This window comes from Coregonus clupeaformis, unplaced genomic scaffold, assembly GCF_020615455.1.
Source record: "Coregonus clupeaformis isolate EN_2021a unplaced genomic scaffold, ASM2061545v1 scaf1265, whole genome shotgun sequence".
Lineage (NCBI taxonomy): Eukaryota > Metazoa > Chordata > Actinopteri > Salmoniformes > Salmonidae > Coregonus > Coregonus clupeaformis.
In genome coordinates, this window is record NW_025534719.1 from 97955 (window position 1) to 116785 (window position 18831).

Here is an 18831-nt window from a genome sequence, read left to right on the forward strand (position 1 = left end):
TGTGCGCAGAATAAGAGTACCAATCGGCCCAGCTCTGGACTACTTCACCCCCTTCCTATTCCCCGGCGACCATGGTCGCATCTGGCCCTGGACTTTGTCACTGGGTTGCCCGCTTCTGAGGGGAACACGGTCGTTCTGACTATCGTGGACAGATTCAGCAAGTTCGCCCACTTTGTGCCAATTGCCAAGCTTCCCTCTGCCTCGGAGACGTCCGAGATCCTGGTTAGGGGAGGTTTTCAGGGTCCACGGTTTGCCCAGTGATATCGTTTCCGACCGTGGCCCTCAGTTTACCTCTGCTGTCTGGAAGTCCTTCTGTTTGGCCATTGGAGCTACAGTCAGTCTCACATCTGGTTTTCACCCCCAATCTAATGGTCAGGCGGAGAGAGCCAACCAGAAGATGGAATCCACGCTACGCTGCCTGGCCTCTTCCAACCCCACCTCCTGGGTCTCTCAGTTGCCTTGGGTTGAGTATGCCCACAATACTCTCCCTACATCTGCCACTGGGATGTCTCCCTTCCAGTGCCTGTATGGCTACCAACCTCCCTTGTTCCCTTCTCAGGAGAAGGAGCTCTCAGTGCCTTCTGTTCAGGCCCATATTCAGTCGTTGCCACCGGACCTGGCATCGGGCCAGAAAGGCACTCCTTAGAGTTTCGGACCGGTATCAGCTCCAGGCGAATCGTCGCCGGATCCCCGCTCCCACCTATACCATCGGAGATAGGGTCTGGTTGGCCACACGGGATCTTCCTTTACGGACTGAGTCTAGGAAGTTGTTACAAGTTCATTGGTCCGTTTGTGGTGGAGAAGGTGATCAATCCGGTGGCAGTTCGACTCAAACTCCCGAGGACGCTCAGAGTCCATCCCACCTTTCATGTCTCCTGCCTCAAGCCTGTTTTCCTCAGTCCTCTGTTGCCTCCTCCGCCTCCTCCTCCTCCTCCTCGGATGATCGGAGGTGGTCCTGCCTACACGGTGCGACGCATCATGGATTCCAGACGGCGGGGCCGGGGTTTCCAGTATCTCGTGGACTGGGAGGGGTATGGTCCTGAAGAGAGGAGTTGGATTCCGCGGCGACAGATCCTAGATGCTGACCTCATCCGTGACTTCTACCGCCTCCATCCTGGCGCTCCGGGGAGTCCGCCCGGTGGTGTTCGTCGGAGGGGGGTACTGTAACGATCCCGGCAGTCTGAGTCGGGTCCTGTCTGTGGACTAGTTTTTCTGCTCGTGATCTCCAGTTTCCCGAGGGTTCTGGAACGCTCCGGGGAGCTCTCTTGATTTCGCACCTGCATCCCATCAGCAATCTGCACACCTGGTCCTGATCATCACCCTTCTTAGGCTCTGGCCTAACATCCATTCCCTGCCGGATCGTTAGCCATGAACATCACTCGTCCGGAACCTTCATCCAACCTCTGCCTGGTGGTCGGCGGCTGCCGAGCCATGATCGGATCAACCACTGCACCCCCAACAACTAATCAACGCCGCCCGCTCTGTTCCCTGGATTATTCAGCATCACTCTTGAACTTGTAAATAAACACTCACCTTCGTTTCAACTTACCTTGTCCTGGTCTGCTTCTGGGTTCTGGCTTTGTAACTCGTGACAGAAACACTACACTGAGAGGTGTGTGTGTGTGTACTGAGAGGTGTGTGTGTGTGTGTACTGAGAGGTGTGTGTGTGTGTGTGTACTGAGAGGTGTGTGTGTGTGTGTGTACTGAGAGGTGTGTGTGTGTACTGAGAGGTGTGTGTGTGTGTGTGTGTACTGAGAGGTGTGTGTGTGTGTACCGAGAGGTGTGTATGTGTGTTCACTGAGAGGTGTGTGTGTGTGTACTGAGAGGTGTGTGTGTATACTGAGAGGTGTGTGCACTGAGAGGTGTGTGTGTGCATTGAGAGGTGTGTGTGTGTGCACTGAGAGGTGTGTGTGTGTAGTGAGAGGTGTGTGTGTACTGAGAGGTGTGTGTGTATATTTTTACAAGTGGTGTAGCCTACTGTATGTGCATCAGTGAATAGTATGTGTGTTGTGATAATGATAAAGAGAGTGTGTGTTGTGATAATGATGGTAGTATGTGTGTTGTGATAAGGATGTTAGTGTGTGTGTTGTGGTAATGATGTTAAAGAGAGTGTGTGTTGTGATAATGATGTTAGAGAGAGTGTGTGTTGTGATAATGATGTTAAAAAGAGTGTGTGTTGTGATAATGATGTTAGAGAGAGTGTGTATTGTGATAATGATGTTAGAGAGAGTGTGTGTTGTGGTAATGAGGCTAGAGAGTGTGTGTTGTGGTGGGGTGGAATGAAAATCCAGAAGGTTTCCCAAACCAAGACCATGGGCCTGAGGTAAACTAAACTCTAGTGTTCTCTGTCATGGCTCTGTCCTCTGTGCCCTCTACTCTTCTCCCAGTGTCCTCTAAAGCCCCCTCCTCCCTGCAGTGCCCTGGCTACTGGCCCACAACAGGTTCCCCGGCCACCCATCTCACACACTGTCTCATTAAGCTATCGCCCGCCTGCCCGCCCGCCCGTCGCCTAGTTGGCTGACACTGTGCTGGGACCTCCGTCCGCCATACCCCTGAGGCTACTGCCTGCTCCCGCCCTCCCGCCACCGGTCAGATAGATACGCCTCTGTCTCGTGATGTATCCCCATACAGGAGTCCGAAACAGAACCCCACTGTTGGGCCGCTGCCACTCCTGTCCTGGTCGCCCTGGCTACTTAATGTAATTACAGAAAGGGAAGCCAGCCAGGTCTCAACAGGCAGTCAGGAACTATGTTAGAAATGGTACCCTATATAGTGCACTACTTTTGACCAGGTGTAGTGCACTATATAGGGAATAGGGTACTATTTCAGATGCAAACGGGCAGTCAGTCCACCAGTCAGTCTACGCTGCCTGGCCACCCTCACCCCGGCCCTCTCACAGCACTACTGAGACGAGTTGGAAATTGCACAGTCACTCCACTCCTCCTAATTTGAGCTCCCGGTGGCAAACACACAGGGCTCCCATTCATAAAAACCTTTCTGATGGAAAACCAAAATAGAGCTGCTGAGATTAAGTTGCTGCTGCATGTGTTAGAGACGAAATCCAAGAGGAGGAACCTTCGGTGGTGGAGTAGCTGACAGGTAGGCCTGAGGAAGGAAACACCGCAACTACTCAGTATGGCTGTCATCCCTCATTTTACTGTATTGCACTTGACTTGAAGTTTGCTAACAACAACCTCAATGTTTATTTTAGACAAGCTATATCCCTTCTGATAAAACTTGGAACCAGAGCCAAACTGTATCAGGGCCCTATTCAATAGGCTTCCGAGTGGCGCAGCAGTCTAAGGCACTGCATCTCAGTGTTTGAGGCGTCACTACAGACCTCCTGGTTCGATTCCAGGCTGTATCACAACCGGCCGTGATTGGGAGTCCCGTAGGGCGGTGCACAATTGGCCCAGCGTCGTCTGGGTTTGGCCAGTGTAGGCCGTCATTGTAAATAAGAATTTGTTCTTAACTGACTTGCCTAGTTAAATAAAGGTACAAATAAATAAAAATATGTGAAGTTCAGCTTTACAGCGTGATTGAAATTTAAAGGCAACGTTCCCACTTTAGCGGAGACTGTAAACGCTGCATATGTCTGCTCAATCGGAAATTACCTTTACATTTCTATAGTGGAATCAATAAAGCTTCAGCTTTACATATTGAATAGAGTCCTTAGTAAAAAGCTAGCCTTTCTGTAGTCCAAGATGTACTCTTAAGGAGCCTACCATTACTCCTTAAGATCCAAGGACCTTCCATGTTATTTTCAGAGGTAGATTGGCCCTGCCACTCCAGTTAAACGTGAATCGATTCTCAATAGCGATACGGTTCTAGAAATGTAAAGCCCTTTACTTAATAATTTCACAAATACAAAATATAGACTTACTGTAGACCACAGGAGGCTTCTGAGGGGAGGTTGGCTCATAATAATGGCCGGAATGGAGCAAATGGAATGGCATAAAACACATGGAAATCATGTCTTTGCAGTATTTGAAAGCCAAGTCAACAAACAGATCACCGACCATTTCGAATCCCACCGTACCTTCTCCGCTATGCAATCCGGTTTCCGAGCTGGTCATGGGTGCACTTCAGCCACGCTCAAGGTCCTAAACGATATTATAACCGCGATCGATAATAGACAGTACTGTGCAGCCGTTTTCATTGACCTGGCCAAGGCTTTCGACTCTGTCAACCACCGCATTCTTATTGGCAGACTAAATAGCCTTGGTTTCTCAAATGACTGCCTCGCCTGGTTCACCAACTACTTCTCAGATAGAGTTCAATGTGTCAAATCGGAGGGCCTGTTGTCTGGACCTATGGCAGTCTCTATGGGGGTGCCACAGGGTTCAATTCTTGGGCCGACTCTTTTCTCTGTGTATATCAATGACGTCGCTCTTGCTGCTGGTGACTCTCAGATCCACCTCTACGCAGACGACACCATTTTGTATACATCTGGCCCTTCATTGGACACTGTGTTAACAAACCTCCAAACGAGCTTCAATTCCATACAACACTCCTTCAGTAGCCTCCAACTGCTCTTAAACACTAGTAAAACGAATTGCATGCTCTTCAACCGAACGCTGCTTGCATCCGCCCACCCGACTAGAATCACTACTCTCGACGGGTCTGACCTAGAGTATGTGGACAACTACAAATATCTAGGTGTCTGGTTAGACTGTAAACTCTCCTTCCAGACTCACATTAAGAATCTCCAATCCAAAGTTAAATCTAGAATCGGTTTCCTATTTCGCAACAAAGCCTCCTTCACTCATGCTGCCAAACATGCCCTCGTAAAACTGACTATCCTACCGATCCTTGACTTCGGCGATGTCATTTACAAAATAGCCTCCAACACTCTACTCAGCAAATTGGATGTAGTCTATCACAGTGCCATCCGTTTTGTCTCCAAAGCCCCATATAATACCCACCACTGTGACCTGTACGCTCTTGTTGGCTGGTCCTCACTACATATTCGTCGCCAAACCCACTGGCTCCAGGCCATCTATAAATCACTGCTAGGCAAATCCCCGCCTTATCTTAGCTCATTGGTCACCATAGCAACACCCACCCGTAGTCTGCGCTCCAGCGGGTATATCTCACTGGTCATCCCCAAAGCCAACACCTCCTTTGGCCGCAATTCCTTCCAGTTCTCTGCTGCCAATGACTGGAACAAATTGCAAAAATCTCTGAAGCTGGAGACACTTATCTCCCTCACTAACTTTAAGCATCAGTTGTCAGAGCACCTTACCGATCACTGCACCTGTACACAGCCCATCTGAAATTAGCCCGCCCAACTACCTCATCCCTATATTGTTATTTATTTTGCTCATTTGTACCCCAGTATCTCTATTTGCACATCATCTCTTGCACATCTATCATTCCAGTGTTAATACTAATTGTAATTATTTTGCACTATAGCCTATTTTATTGCCTTACCTCCATAACTTGCTAAATTTGCACACTGTATATTATATGTATTTCTGTTGTATTTTTGACTTTGTTTTGTTTTACCCCATATGTAACTCTGTGTTGTTGTTTTTATCGCACTGCTTTGCTTTATCTTGGCCAGGTCGCAGTTGTAAATGAGAACTTGTTCTCAACTGGTTTACCTGGTTAAATAAAGGTGAAATAAAAAAACAAAAAAAACAATGTTTGTTTTTTTTTGGGGGGGTGGAGTAAGGGGGGTAGAAGGATTACTTTATCCTATCCCAGGTATTCCTTAAAGAGGTGGGGTTTCAAATGTCTCCGGAAGGTGCTACCAACCTCCTGTGCTGTACACTGTTTTAAAAGGCTTTATCACAGTTGCAGCCAACAGTATATTTCAGTGACAACACGTTTCTACGCGGCCTTCTTCCATTTCACACAGGTGTTCGGAGCATGCTAGATAGCTAATTAGCCCAGGTGGTCCCGTCTTCCGTCTGTCTTCTGTAAACACGTGCTGTAACATGGCGATAAGGCCGTGTGGGAACGCTAATCCTAACCCTATAAAGGTGTGTATCAATTTAACCTTTTGTTTATAGAAAATTATTTATTGCTGATATGACAAATAAGGTCCTTATGCTTCCAAACCCATACCACAAGTGATGCACGCTATTAATGTTCAGACCAAGCATTGGGGCTCTTAACAAAACTCCCCCATACATAAGACACCTTCGTCCAATGACTCTTATGTGTAATGTAATGGACCTGAGAGTCATGATCAAGGGCTAGTCCTTTCCACATACACAGAATGAGCAACATGGTGTTAGTCAGTCACCCAGGTGATGTGTCATAAGCCTGGAGGCTAGCTGAGCTGTGGTAACCATGGCAGTAGTCTCTCAGGAGATGAGCTGTGGTAACCATGGCAACAGACTAGTAGCTAAAAACCATCTAACGTCCCTTACTTAACATGTTAGCATTGACAGCTCTCTGTAACATCCTTGATTTCTAGGTGGTTTGTAGTTTCTTTTCCAAGCCGACAATGTACCTAAAAATTATAATTCCACAAGCGGTTTCTCTATTGTGTCATGTCGTTGCAAAAAACAAACAGGTCAAATCAAATATTTTGAAATGCACGAGTTGACCTTGACGGTCATTAGTTCTGGAAGTCATTAGTTGTAGGAAAACAGAGGAAGGGCAGACACCGAGGGGAGCTGGTTTTGCAGCACTTATTTCCCCCTGCTCTGTCAGCATCTGGTTAGAGTTGATAAGGAGTCCGTTTGGATGAAGATAGGAGATGGTCTCCTTTTAATTATAGGCACTTCAAATGTAACGTACGTGTCTTTTGCAGGGTTCAAAATGCATAAATAAACAACCCTTAACTCTTTGCCAAGCCTCACTATTCACCTAACACTAGATACCAGTAGGTAAGGTGGTGTGTCACTGAAAAACCCCAGACTAGGGTAGGACTACATCAACGGTGTGATGCAGTTCTATTTCCATCGTCACTGATCTGAAATGACAGGGAAGGTCACAGCAATATAGTAGAACCTGTCCTGTCCTTTTCTTTCAGATCTGTGCATATTGAAAGAAAATGAGAAAAGAAGAGGACGCCACTTTAGACTGGTGCAGTGTGTCCTTACAGCGGGGTATTGGTTTTGTTTGAGAGAAACTGGAATAAAGAAAGAAAGTTGTGTTATCATTTTATTTCAGTTTTTTTTCGTACTGGGATTAAATAAATGACAAGAGCGGATGAGAACTCCTGATAGTAACGTGACTGATGTTAGACATTGACTTTTAGCACTTAACATCGACGAGAAATCCTAAAACACGGGGTACAGTGCTGCTTCTGATAAGATTCTCCTCAACTTGGACCAGTGACTTTGGTATTGTATTTATACATTACACTTTTCTGCAGAAAAAAAAATGTACAATCGCATAAATATAAAACTCCTACTTCCACCATGTAAAATGGCTAAAACATTCATCAGAAAGTTACACCACGTTGTGAGATGACGCGACGTAATTCAGCGAAACAATCATCTTTAAAAAGCAGAGTTAGCACCGTTGCCCTACAAAAGGCAAAAGTAGTCTAACAACCCGGAGACAACTCGACATTAAAGAGTGAGATCAAATAGAACAAAATAAAAGTCTGAAACAATAGCGTAATAAAACCCTTATCCCACATTTAAAGTGATTCTAAAAGTAAAAGATGTAAAAATATTTCTCCCACAATCAATCAGACATAAAGGCAAAAAGAAGGAAAGAGTAGGTCTAGTTCCCTGGAGTGCAACCTTTTTTCTCACACGGACCAGAAGAGATCAGAGCGTACCGTGTCAATATTTTTCAATTATTAAGTATTCATATATAGTATATACACATCTTGGACTGCTAAAGCTTGCTCACATAAGTAAACAGGTTACAACATGGCTTGGAAAGGACCAATGTATGCGACTACTGCACTGTACACTCCAAAAATATGTATAGAAACCACACAAGGCAGCAATACGGAGGAGGGACAAAACACGGCTCGCTACACATCAGTAGTGGAATTACAATTTACAGTCATAAATGAAACATGTCCCCATGGCTCAAGGAATATTCTTCATTTACAGTAGAATAAATACTTTATGCTATTGCTACTCCTCCTGCGACTTACATTCTAAACCTAGACAGAAGCAGAGAAGCCAGTGTAAAGCAGACAGATGAAGTGTTGTCCCGTATGTTATGAGTTTTGTTCAAGACTAGTTGTGATTTTTTACTTAACATTTCCACCCCAACTCCCTTTCCTAAATTATTTTGTTACTTTTGAGAAATGGTTGAGGAGGGAGATGGGGCTGGAGAGAAAAAAAGTGCTATGAACCTAACTGCGGTCATAAGTTGGTGACAGTGAATTTAACGTCAAATTTCCCTTGGAACTTGTCCTTCTCGCTGTAGCCGATGTTCTCTCCGTAGGCTCTGCACTCGATGCGCAGCTCGGTGTTCATGGTGAGGTTGACGAACTGGAGGGCCACCAGGGGCTGCAGGTACTGGGGGTGAAGCAGCTTGCCGTAGTAGGGGTAATACTGGAGGGGGAAGCCTTCACCAATGCCGTAATACTTCACCTCGCCGATCTTACCCGCGTCCTCCTCTCTCTGCAAAGATATTGGGTGACAGGGTCAAAAGAAGAGAAATACGGTGCTATTCTGGTCATTCTGAGGTCTAACCTTTACCCAGAAACACATTTACAATAGCTGGTTTAGTGACAGAATGGGGACTATTCCTCGAAAGCAATTCTAGAATTACTAGAACAAACATTCCCATTCAAGTCAACATTCCCTTAGGCTTCAATGTTGCTTTACTGACATTACGGTCAACCGACTTTGGAATGATTCATTCTGATTTGATGTGGTTCCATCTCATTCCACGTCTGGCGTACTGTACCTTGTTGGTGCAGAAGATGGGCATGACGTTGGGCTGGACCTTGGACTGGGCTCCCTCAGGGATGCTGTCATTGGAGCTGGGGGGCTGAAAGGAGGGAGGACAGGTACACAGTGAGTGAGGAGCGGCAAAACAAATCTGCTTTGGAGAGCATACGCTAAAAAACAGTAACACTTTTACCTAAGAAAGTATATGTAGATTTGCATTCAATAATGTACTACTACTTTGGGGGAAATATGCATAAACTAACAACCAGGGGCCACTGGAAATATCAAAGTGACCGGTTTGTACAAGAGGTCAACTTTTCATATGTCCTGGTTGATAAGGCCTGAAAGTTATGTCCTGAGGATATTTACCCTTGGCCTGAAGTTGACGATCCTGTTGAGCTTGACGATCAGGCAGGGTTTTCCATCCTTGAAGCCGAAGTCTCTGTCCTCGATGCCAGCGCAAGGCCCAAGCCAGGTCCTCTGGAAGCGACAGGCCTTCCTGATCCCCACATCACTCTCCAGGTCGCCACGGTTCTTATAGTCATCCGGTTGCTCTAATGTGAGAGGAGAAGGAAATCACAAAATAAACGCTGTGCACAGGATGGCACAGCTGCTCGCTTCAACTAATTCATATAAAAATACACCTTCTCTCTGAAGAAGCCAATACACAATTCCATTCCATGTCCTGACCACTTAGTTCCTATCCCATCTGGTCGATGTTAGAACACCAGAAAGGATTCAATAAGCAAAAGGCTATAAGGTGATGGCACCACCTCCACCTAAGTAGAGCTTCCACCACATTGAGCACCAGCCTCCATCCTCTTAGGACTGTGTCATGGGAGGGGGTAGGACTAGGAGCTAGGGGGAGGGGGTAGAGAGCGGAATGGAACCAGGCCCAAGAAGGGCCCACTTCACGTACCTCCACAATCCTCGTATTTCATCTGGTCCCTCTGTTTGTCCTCGTCGTACATAACCAGGAACTCTCTCATGGCCTTGGTGTAAGCCAAGTAGGTCTCCACATCATTCAAGTTGAAGGCGATCTCGGACTTGTCGGAGCGTGGGGTGTGCGATAGGCCTGAGAACAGAGAGACAGTCACCATCAGTTTCAATGTTACAGAAGTAGAGAAAGTACTATTAGCAATACAATCTTTTATAATAGGACTATAATGTTTCAGTGGACTTGTGACCATTCTATTTACACTAACACACAATAGTACCGCAGTTACATAGATAACTGGTTTCATACTCAGTAATGTTAAGTACAGTCAGTGTAATTTGCTTTCTAATGAAGTCTTTCAGTGAGGCAGTCATACATGGAAGAGTCCACACTTTGGAAGACACTCTTGAAGAGGAAGGTGAATCCCGGTCATTGTTCTTAGCAGATGGGTCAGTAAATGGGAAAAGCCCATTTCAAACAAAAGACAACCGTCTTTACTCTACGGGACAAGATCCAAAACACATCCACACCTATTCTCTTCTGCTTCCTTATTTACAACCAGCCCATCCCAGCCCCCAGCCCCCCAGCCCCCACCTCCCCACCCCCCCAGCCCCCACCTCCCCAGCCACCACCTCCCCAGCCACCACCTCCCCAGCCTGTGGAAAGTAACTCACATCAACGCCTAGCTACCTCTCCTCACCTCACCTCCTAATGGGGGTTCCCTGAGCAGACCATGGCTATATATACACCCGGACAGACAAATGACTGGGCTGGGATACTTCAACATTCAACTGGCTTTAGACATAGTTCAAATGCAGCTTACTAGTCTTTGACAAGGTCATGTCATTAATTGTGACACTGGCAACACTTGACCAACCCACTACCTACACCAAAATGTAGGATTGCAGTAACTGGAATAACACTTCCATTATTCAGTTCACTACTAGACCAGAGTTCATTTATTCAGTTCACTACTAGACCAGAGTTCATTTATTCAGTTCACTACTAGACCAGAGTTCATTTATTCAGTTCACTACTAGACCAGAGTTCATTTTGACAGAAGCACTTATCTACATCTTTGCCAAAAATCTAATTTCACCTGTTTGTTACTGGACGAAAGCATACTACTGTACAAGCTAGCCTAAATGAGCCAGGGCCATAGACACTGAACCAGTAACAAAAACAGTTTCACATGCTGCATGCATGGATGACACCCACCGTTTACCTGAAAGACAAGAGTCCTCTGTGTGTCTGACCTCAAACGGTAACGTGCCTGCCTGCCTGCCTGCTTTCTGGCCCATCTGCAGTGCTAAAGTCAATTCAGCTGATATCTCACAGTGGGACTTCCTTAAGGAGTTAAAGTGTGAAATTCAATAAGAGGATGTTTGACGGACATAACCCATCCCTCTGAGACATACAAACATGCATGTTAGACACTGGCTGCGTCCCAAATGGCACCCTATCCCCTACATATTGCACTACTTTTGACCAGTGGGTAGGGAATAAGGTGCCATTTCAAACAAAGCCACTGTGTTTGGACACCATCTGTCCTATCCCCAGGCAGCAGTAGTGGCTCAGTGTTTAGCGATACCTTACCTGGGGGAGCAACTCTGTCTTGCCAGGTGGGTTTGTAGTTACTGAGGGTGAGAAGCAAGGCCTGGATGGTGCCGATGAATACTCCAGCCAGAAATGCATAGAAGACTAAGTAGAACCCTAGAATTTTAACTGTAAAAGGAGAGAGAGAGAGAGAGAGAGGAAAGAAAATGGGTCATCACCATGCAAGAGAGGGGGAGGACAGATGATTGTGACATTTGTTTTTACACAAACACCAGTCATGCCATTAAGATCCTGTTATGTTGCTGACAAGCTCCATTTCCACTCATTCAATTGAGTCATACAAAAGCCACGTACAGAACTCCAGCATTACACAACTGTAGAATGTTAAATCTGCTCTGAAAAACAATTAACATTCCCCATAATGAAGTCCCAAGTCCAACGTTCGTATTACTGCAGTAAGTCAACCCAACCCTGCCACCCTAACCAGCCCTGCAGAGCCAGTGTGTATAGTACACTAAACACCTCAGATATGTAGACTGTGGATCCCCTCTGCCCACCTTCATTTTTGACTGTAGTGTTTGTGACGTTGGGGACTTAAATGCTTACCATTTTAACATCAAATAGACAAGTGATGTCTTGCACCACAAAGTGAGACGAGAGGGGTACAGCTTAAGAAAGAGAAACAGCATGTCTGCCAAATGCATCTTGTCAGACTAGTGTTTCTGCAGTGTTCCAATTCCAACTGGACCAATTCAATCTCATGCGTGTCTATCGTCAAACCTCAATATACCACCTAGTCATTGCCCCACAGATCACAACACTATCAAACGCATTAAATTAGATAAATACATTGGCTGGCTCTACTACTAATCCAAGCCCACCTGGTTTCTACATTAGGGTTCCTGGTCCGGACACAGACTATACATAACTGGTATACGTCCCAAATGGCACCCTATTCCCTATGTAGTGCGCTGGTCAAAAGAAGTCCACGATATAGGGAAAAGGGTGCCATTCGTGATGCACTCCTGGGCTCAGGGATACCTTTACAGGTAGAATGCATGCAGACAGAGAAGCCTGTGTCTCCTATGGAGGGAGCAGGAGGTAACCTAACCACAAAGCTACCATTCCAAATTGTAATCCACCCATAACAGTAGTAGACATTGTCTTGCCTCTTCACTGAGGGCATGAAAATGAAGTGTAACCAGTAGATCATACAGTAGTATCATCATACAGTAGCTCTAAAAATAGTGCCCACATCTCAAATAAGGCCAATAAATTAATACATTCAGGTCCCAATAACAATGGAGGCTGTCCTGCATGCTCAGCTGTTTATACAAAACATAGATACTACCCAGCTAGCACATAACGTTCTGAGAACCATAGGTTTCTTAGGTGGGAATTTCAGTATATTTCCTCATGGTTCTATTTAAAGTTATGTTCTCAAATTGTTTAGAGAACGTTAAAAAGGGCACCATGCAGAAATCACTCCCCAATTACCTGGTTGCTAAAATTCTAATAGTTCGACCTAATTTCAGTTTGTGACAAAACAAGCAAGTATAGTGTCGAGAATCCTTGTACCATAACCAAAAACATTGTATTTTCAGCTGTTTGAAGCTGGTGTACAAAACAAAGTAAAAGACACAAAAATGAAACTTAAGAACGGGATCTACCACCTCCTAGACTTGCTTTCAATGAGAATGACAGATCTATAACTCATATTTGTGAATTTGATCAGGTCGCCCAAAGTCACATACTGCAGCTTTAAGAAACAACATTTTTCTGTGGGAATGTAAGTACTTAAAAATAAAGTTTCCTCATGGTTCTATTTTAAGTCATGTTCTCAGAACATTAAGAACATTCTAAGAATGTTATTTAAAAACATACATTCTATTCTCAGCATCAATAAAACCTCTCTTGTTAAGTGTGTTCAGGTGTGTTGGTCACGCCCACTAATTGGCCACACTTGGTCTTAATGAGTGCTTGTTTCCTTTAAAATGGAGTCTGTTTAAATAGACTAAAATTAACAGCTTTGTATGAGTTTTAAAATGATTAATGCCTAAGAAAATTAAATGTACATGTGTCCTATCTCTGCTTGGAGTTCAAAACAGTTACCTAAGCTAGCAGTGTTAGTCTTATTGAAACATGTTTTTAGAACGTTATTTAATTACCTTAAAATAACCTATAATTTCCATTCTCAGAAAGTTAATAAAACCTCCCAGGAAAACTTTCAGGGAACCATAGTAGAACATTCTCAGAACCTCCCTGCAACCTAAAAATTTACGTTCCCAGAACATGTGAAATGTTCACTTCCGTTCTCAGAACATTTTTTAAAAACGTTCAGTTTTACAGGTCGGGAAACGTATTGCTTCATACTCAGAACCAATGGGAAACCAAAAACATATGTTCCCACAACTTCCAAGGAACCAAAATGTGCAGGCTGGGATATGCATCACACCAGCACAGGTACACAGGGCAGGATTAAGAAATCATAGGCCCCAGGGCTTTTTTTAAATGTATTTTGAGATCTGCAAAAGGCAAACCAACAGCCACAACCAACCATAGAAATATAATCCATAGATAGCAGTTCTCATTCAAGTCAGGACTGGCATCCATTGCTAGTGTACCCTTGACTTTAACAGTCAAATTGTCAGGGTAAGAGGTTACAAAACCCTTCTATGGATTATATGTCTATGGCCACAACACAACAAACTGTGCCCTCCCCGACTGTAGGCATAACGGTAACTGCCAAAATAAAGGAAACACCTGAGTAAACGACACATATACATAAATATATTTATTTATTTATTTAGTGACACACACTACCGTTCAAATGTTTGGGGTCACTTAGAAATGTCCTTGTTTTCTTAAGAAAAGCAATTTTTTTGTCCATTAAAATAACATCAAATTGATCAGAAATACAGTGTTGACATTGTTAATGTTGTCAATGGCTATTGTAGCTGGAAACGGCTGATTTTGAATGGAATAGCTACATAGGCGTACAGAGGCCCATTATCAGCAACCATCAGTCCTGTGTTCCAATGGCACGTTGTGTTTGCTAATCCAAGTTTATCATTTTAAAAGGCTAATTGATCATTAGGAAACCCTTTTGCAATTATGTTAGCACAGCTGAAAACTGCTGTGCTGATTAAAGAAGCAATAAAACTGGCCTTCTTGAGACTAGTTGAGTATCTGGAGCATCAGCAATTGTGGTTTCGATTACAGGCTCAAAATGGCCAGAAACAAAGAACTTTCTTCTGAAACTCGTCAGTCTATTCTTGTTCTGAGAAAGAAAGGCTATTCCATGCGAGAAATTGCCAAGAAACTGAAGATCTCGTACAAAGCTGTGTACTACTCCCTTCACAGAACAGCGCAAACGGGCTCTAACCAGAATAGAAAGAGGAGTGGGAGGCCCCGGTGCACAACTGAGCAAGAGGACAAATACATTAGAGTGTTTAGTTTGAGAAACAGGCGCCTCAGGTCCTCAACTGGCAGCTTCATTAAATAGTACCTGCAAAACACCAGTCTCAACGTCAACAGAGAAGAGGCAACTCCGGGATGCTGACCTTCTAGGCAGAGTTGCAAAAAAAAAGCCATAGCTCAGTCTGGCCAATAAAAAGAAAAGATTAAGATGGGCAGTCTGATATATGGCTTTTTTTATGCAACTCTGCCTAGAAGGTCAGCATCCCGGAGTTGCCTCTTCACTGTTGACGTTGAGACTGGTGTTTTGCGGGTACTATTTAATGAAGCTGCCAGTTCAGGACCTGTGAGGCAAGAAAATAAAGTTTTGTTTCTGGCCATTTTGAGCCTGTAATTGAACCCACAATTGCTGATGCTCCAGATACTCAACTAGTCAGTTTTAATGCTTCTTTAAATCAGCACAACAGTTTTCAGCTGTGCTAACATAATTGCAAAAGGGTTTTCTAATGATCAATTAGCCTTTTAAAATGATAAACACAACGTGCCATTGGAACACAGGACTGATGGTTGCTAATAATGGGCCTCTGTACGCCTATGTAGATATTCCATTAAAAATATGCCATTTCCAGGTACAATAGCCATTTACAACATTAACAATGTCTACACTGTATTTCTGATCAAGTTTATATATATATATATATAACGGCGTGGGGTGCATTTTCCTGGCATGGTTTAGGTCCACTTGTAGAATCTATGCCAAGGCACATTGACGCTGTTCTGGCAGCTCATGGTGGCCCAACACCCTTTTAAGACACTTTAGGTCAGAGTTTCCTTTATTTTGGCAGATACCCGTCTTTGCTTGCGATAAAACTTAATCCACACGTTTTTTTTTAATAAACTATTGATCTTCTGTGGCTAAATTATGCTCTCTGGTGTATTTTGAACATTGAGATCGGGCTCCTGTGGTTGGATAAAAAAGTATGATACAAAAAAAAATGTAAATGCCTCGAGCCCCCTATGGGCTTGAACCCAGCCCTTGACTCAAAATTGACCAGTCACATTTATGTATTTATTATGCAGTTTATTTTTATTACATCAGTTACCCAATCGAGGCTGAGCCCCCCCAGTTACCCACGTGGGCCCCATACCTCCCCCCATCTGATGATTAGCAGAGCTGCAGCAGGGAGCAACAGGCTGTCTACACTCATTGAGAGCGGGCTCCTGAGTCCTCCTGTGGTTGGCGGTTGCAGTAGAAAAATACAAATTATATACTACATGTACACAGTATTTCCTTTAACATAATTTTTTGTAAAACAATGTATTTATTTGTTGCTTCCTCTTGGGCCCTCCATTAACACCCCTGCAGGTATAGTACATTTTAGTTATTTAGCAGAGGCTCTTATACAGAGTGACTTACAGGAGCAATTAGGGTTAAGTGCCCTGCTCAAGGGCACATTGACAGATTTTTTTACCTAGTCGGCTCGGGATTCGAACCAGCGACCTTTCGGTTACTGGCCGAACGCTCTTAACCGCTACGTTACCTGCCGCCCCGAGTCCAGCCATAGTACTACTGCAGTAATTAGAATCTCCTCAAGTCACCCCCAACCCTGCCGCCCCCACAAGCCCTGCAGAGATAGTACTGTATAGGCCTAGTGGTGCATAAGACAATGTCAAAGGGTCACATCCTATAGGAGACAGCAGTTCCCAATCAATTACGCATTACTGAAGATGTCGCCTGTTCCTTGGCAGAATTATAAGGACATCACAACCAACCTACGGTGTGTTATGGATGGAGACATGTTGAATGGGTGGGGTTGGGGACTGCTGTAGGGTTGGAGGGTCACTTTTATCTGTTTCCTTTTCATACTCAATTTATTGAACTAAATATGAAATTATGTTGTGTTGTACCTGTAACCCCCCCCCCCCCAACAACAAAAATGACAAAATGGGGTAAAAAATAATAATAAATTAAATGAAAAAATCCAAAAGAGGTTTTGGCCTTGGGATAATGCACACACAAAACACGGTTGATGTAAATGACCAAACCAACCAACCAACTTGAGGGCGTCAGTAAAATAAGCAAAATTGCAACATGAAGTCTCTCCTCTGTCGTCCTCCAAATACCGAAAATGTAGGCTACTTGTGTGACATTGAGACGAGGGAAGACATGGATGCAGATGGAAACGGGAAAAGTAAAATTAGTCTAGTTAATCCATTTCCGTTGTTAATTGCAGTGACACAGGATCCACGTCGAATAGTAACACTAGATGGAACGTCCTCTCTAGAATTCCAAGTAGGCCATTTCACCTTGAATCACCTTGGACTATGATGCATTTTTAACCCTTTGATTGTGTCATTTTACATCGGAAATTAAACTAAGTCCCTACAGTATGTACATGTTGTGTAATTCCATCCTCATAGGTATAGATCATGTTACTGCGATGGGGAGTTCTAGTCTCCTTCCAGGCACAGGCGGCTGCGTCTCTGCGGTGTGATCAACTAGCCTACTGTACTATTAAGATTGGAACCTTTAGAATATCATGTTCTAATAATGTATATTACGTCTATTCCCACCACTGTCCTTCACGACCTATTTGGATTCTCACATTGATTTAAGATGTGTGATTTAAATGAAAACCCATCTTTGCTTGGAACAGTCGGTAGGCTGTTCCTTTGAATAAGGCAGTAGGTTCCTAGCAAGGACAGGTGACAGTGAAATATGAGCAAAAACTGGTCGCATGTTCACCATATGCTATTCCTCACAACACAGACATGGAGAGCCATGAACAAGTGGCGACGGGCAATGATATAGACTCTGACACCGTACCATTGTAGCACACATTGCTGCAAAGTCAAATCAAACAGGTGCTATGCACCACGATGAAATGAAGACTCCGAGCTCGCTCCATACTGCCCAATAGGCGCGCCATTTGAGAGCCATCACAATTTCGATTAAAACCCCTGGCCATAATGGCCAATTAACATGATCATAAATATCAGAATGGCATACTTACACCAACTCCCCCCTGTGCGTCCACAAAATTCCCCCTTGTCCGAATCCCATATAAACTTCTTCCATCCACCATCGTCTTTATTCGAAGACATTTTCGACTGTGTGTTTCAGTTCCTTTTAGTGTGGTGCTCTTTCTTTATTCAGTTCCTTTCGCTTCTCTCTGCCTATAGGTCCCTCTCCGGAGTACCAAATTCCAAAAACCGACGGATTTGTACACGGCTTGTCTCTGCGTATTCACTGCACACAAATATATCCCGGTTGGGCCACCTACTAGGAGGGAGGGCCAGCTCTCGCGAATCACAAACGAGCGTCCTCTCTGCGTAATGTTATCGTTTGTGGAGAGGCGTGAGCAGGGTTTTGCTCCACCCTTGTACGTAATATACGTCAGAATTCCCTGCTGGATGCGATCCTGGGATTTCAACAGAAGAGCACTCACATGAATAAAGATTCAGATCTCTATTGGCAGTGCCAGCTATACAGTATAAATTGCCACCATTGTCTTCCTTATTTGGAGACCTAATTCGCTCAAACTGGGATTTACAATGTGGGTAAACTTAAAATGTATAAAATTACAGAAGTATGACACCTACCATAATTACTATTCATAATTATATGATCATCTGATAAAGCCAAGATGACTTGGCCATTCCTCAATAACTCAATTGTAATTGGAGAAAAACACCCATCCCAGCTAGCACATTTGGTTCACTTGGAAGTTGTGGGAACTCACATTTTTGGTTTAGCTGCAACCTGAGGTTGAAGAGGCGCTGTTGCGCCTTCTTCACCACACTGTCTGTGTGGATGGACCATTTCAGGTTGTCAGTGATGTGTACGCCGAGGAACTTGAAGCATTTCACCCTCTCCACTGTGGCCCTGTTGATGTGGATGGGGGCGTGCTCCCTCTGCTGTCTCCTGAAGTCCATGATCAGCTCCTTTGTATTGTTGACATTGAGGGAGAGGTTATTTTCCTGGCACCACTCTGCCAGGGCCCTCACCTCCTCCCTGTAGGCTGTCTCGTTGTTGTTGGTAATCAGGCCCAGCACTGTTGTGTTGCCTACAAACTTGATGATTGAGTTGGAGACGTG

At 44.5% G+C, this 18831-nt stretch overlaps 1 protein-coding gene across 1 annotated transcript; it reads right to left on the minus strand.

The window, feature by feature from the left end:
* Positions 1–7106: 7106 nt before the first annotated feature.
* LOC121547781 (sodium/potassium-transporting ATPase subunit beta-233) lies at positions 7107–18005 on the minus strand. Its single transcript, XM_041859202.2, has 6 exons — positions 17748–18005; positions 11356–11484; positions 9742–9897; positions 9192–9376; positions 8839–8922; positions 7107–8549 (listed from the first exon to the last, which is right to left on the minus strand). The coding sequence occupies exons 1-6, from the start codon at positions 17836–17838 to the stop codon at positions 8289–8291; spliced, it is 906 nt and encodes a 301-aa protein (XP_041715136.2). The 5' UTR covers positions 17839–18005; the 3' UTR covers positions 7107–8288.
* Positions 18006–18831: the final 826 nt, after the last annotated feature.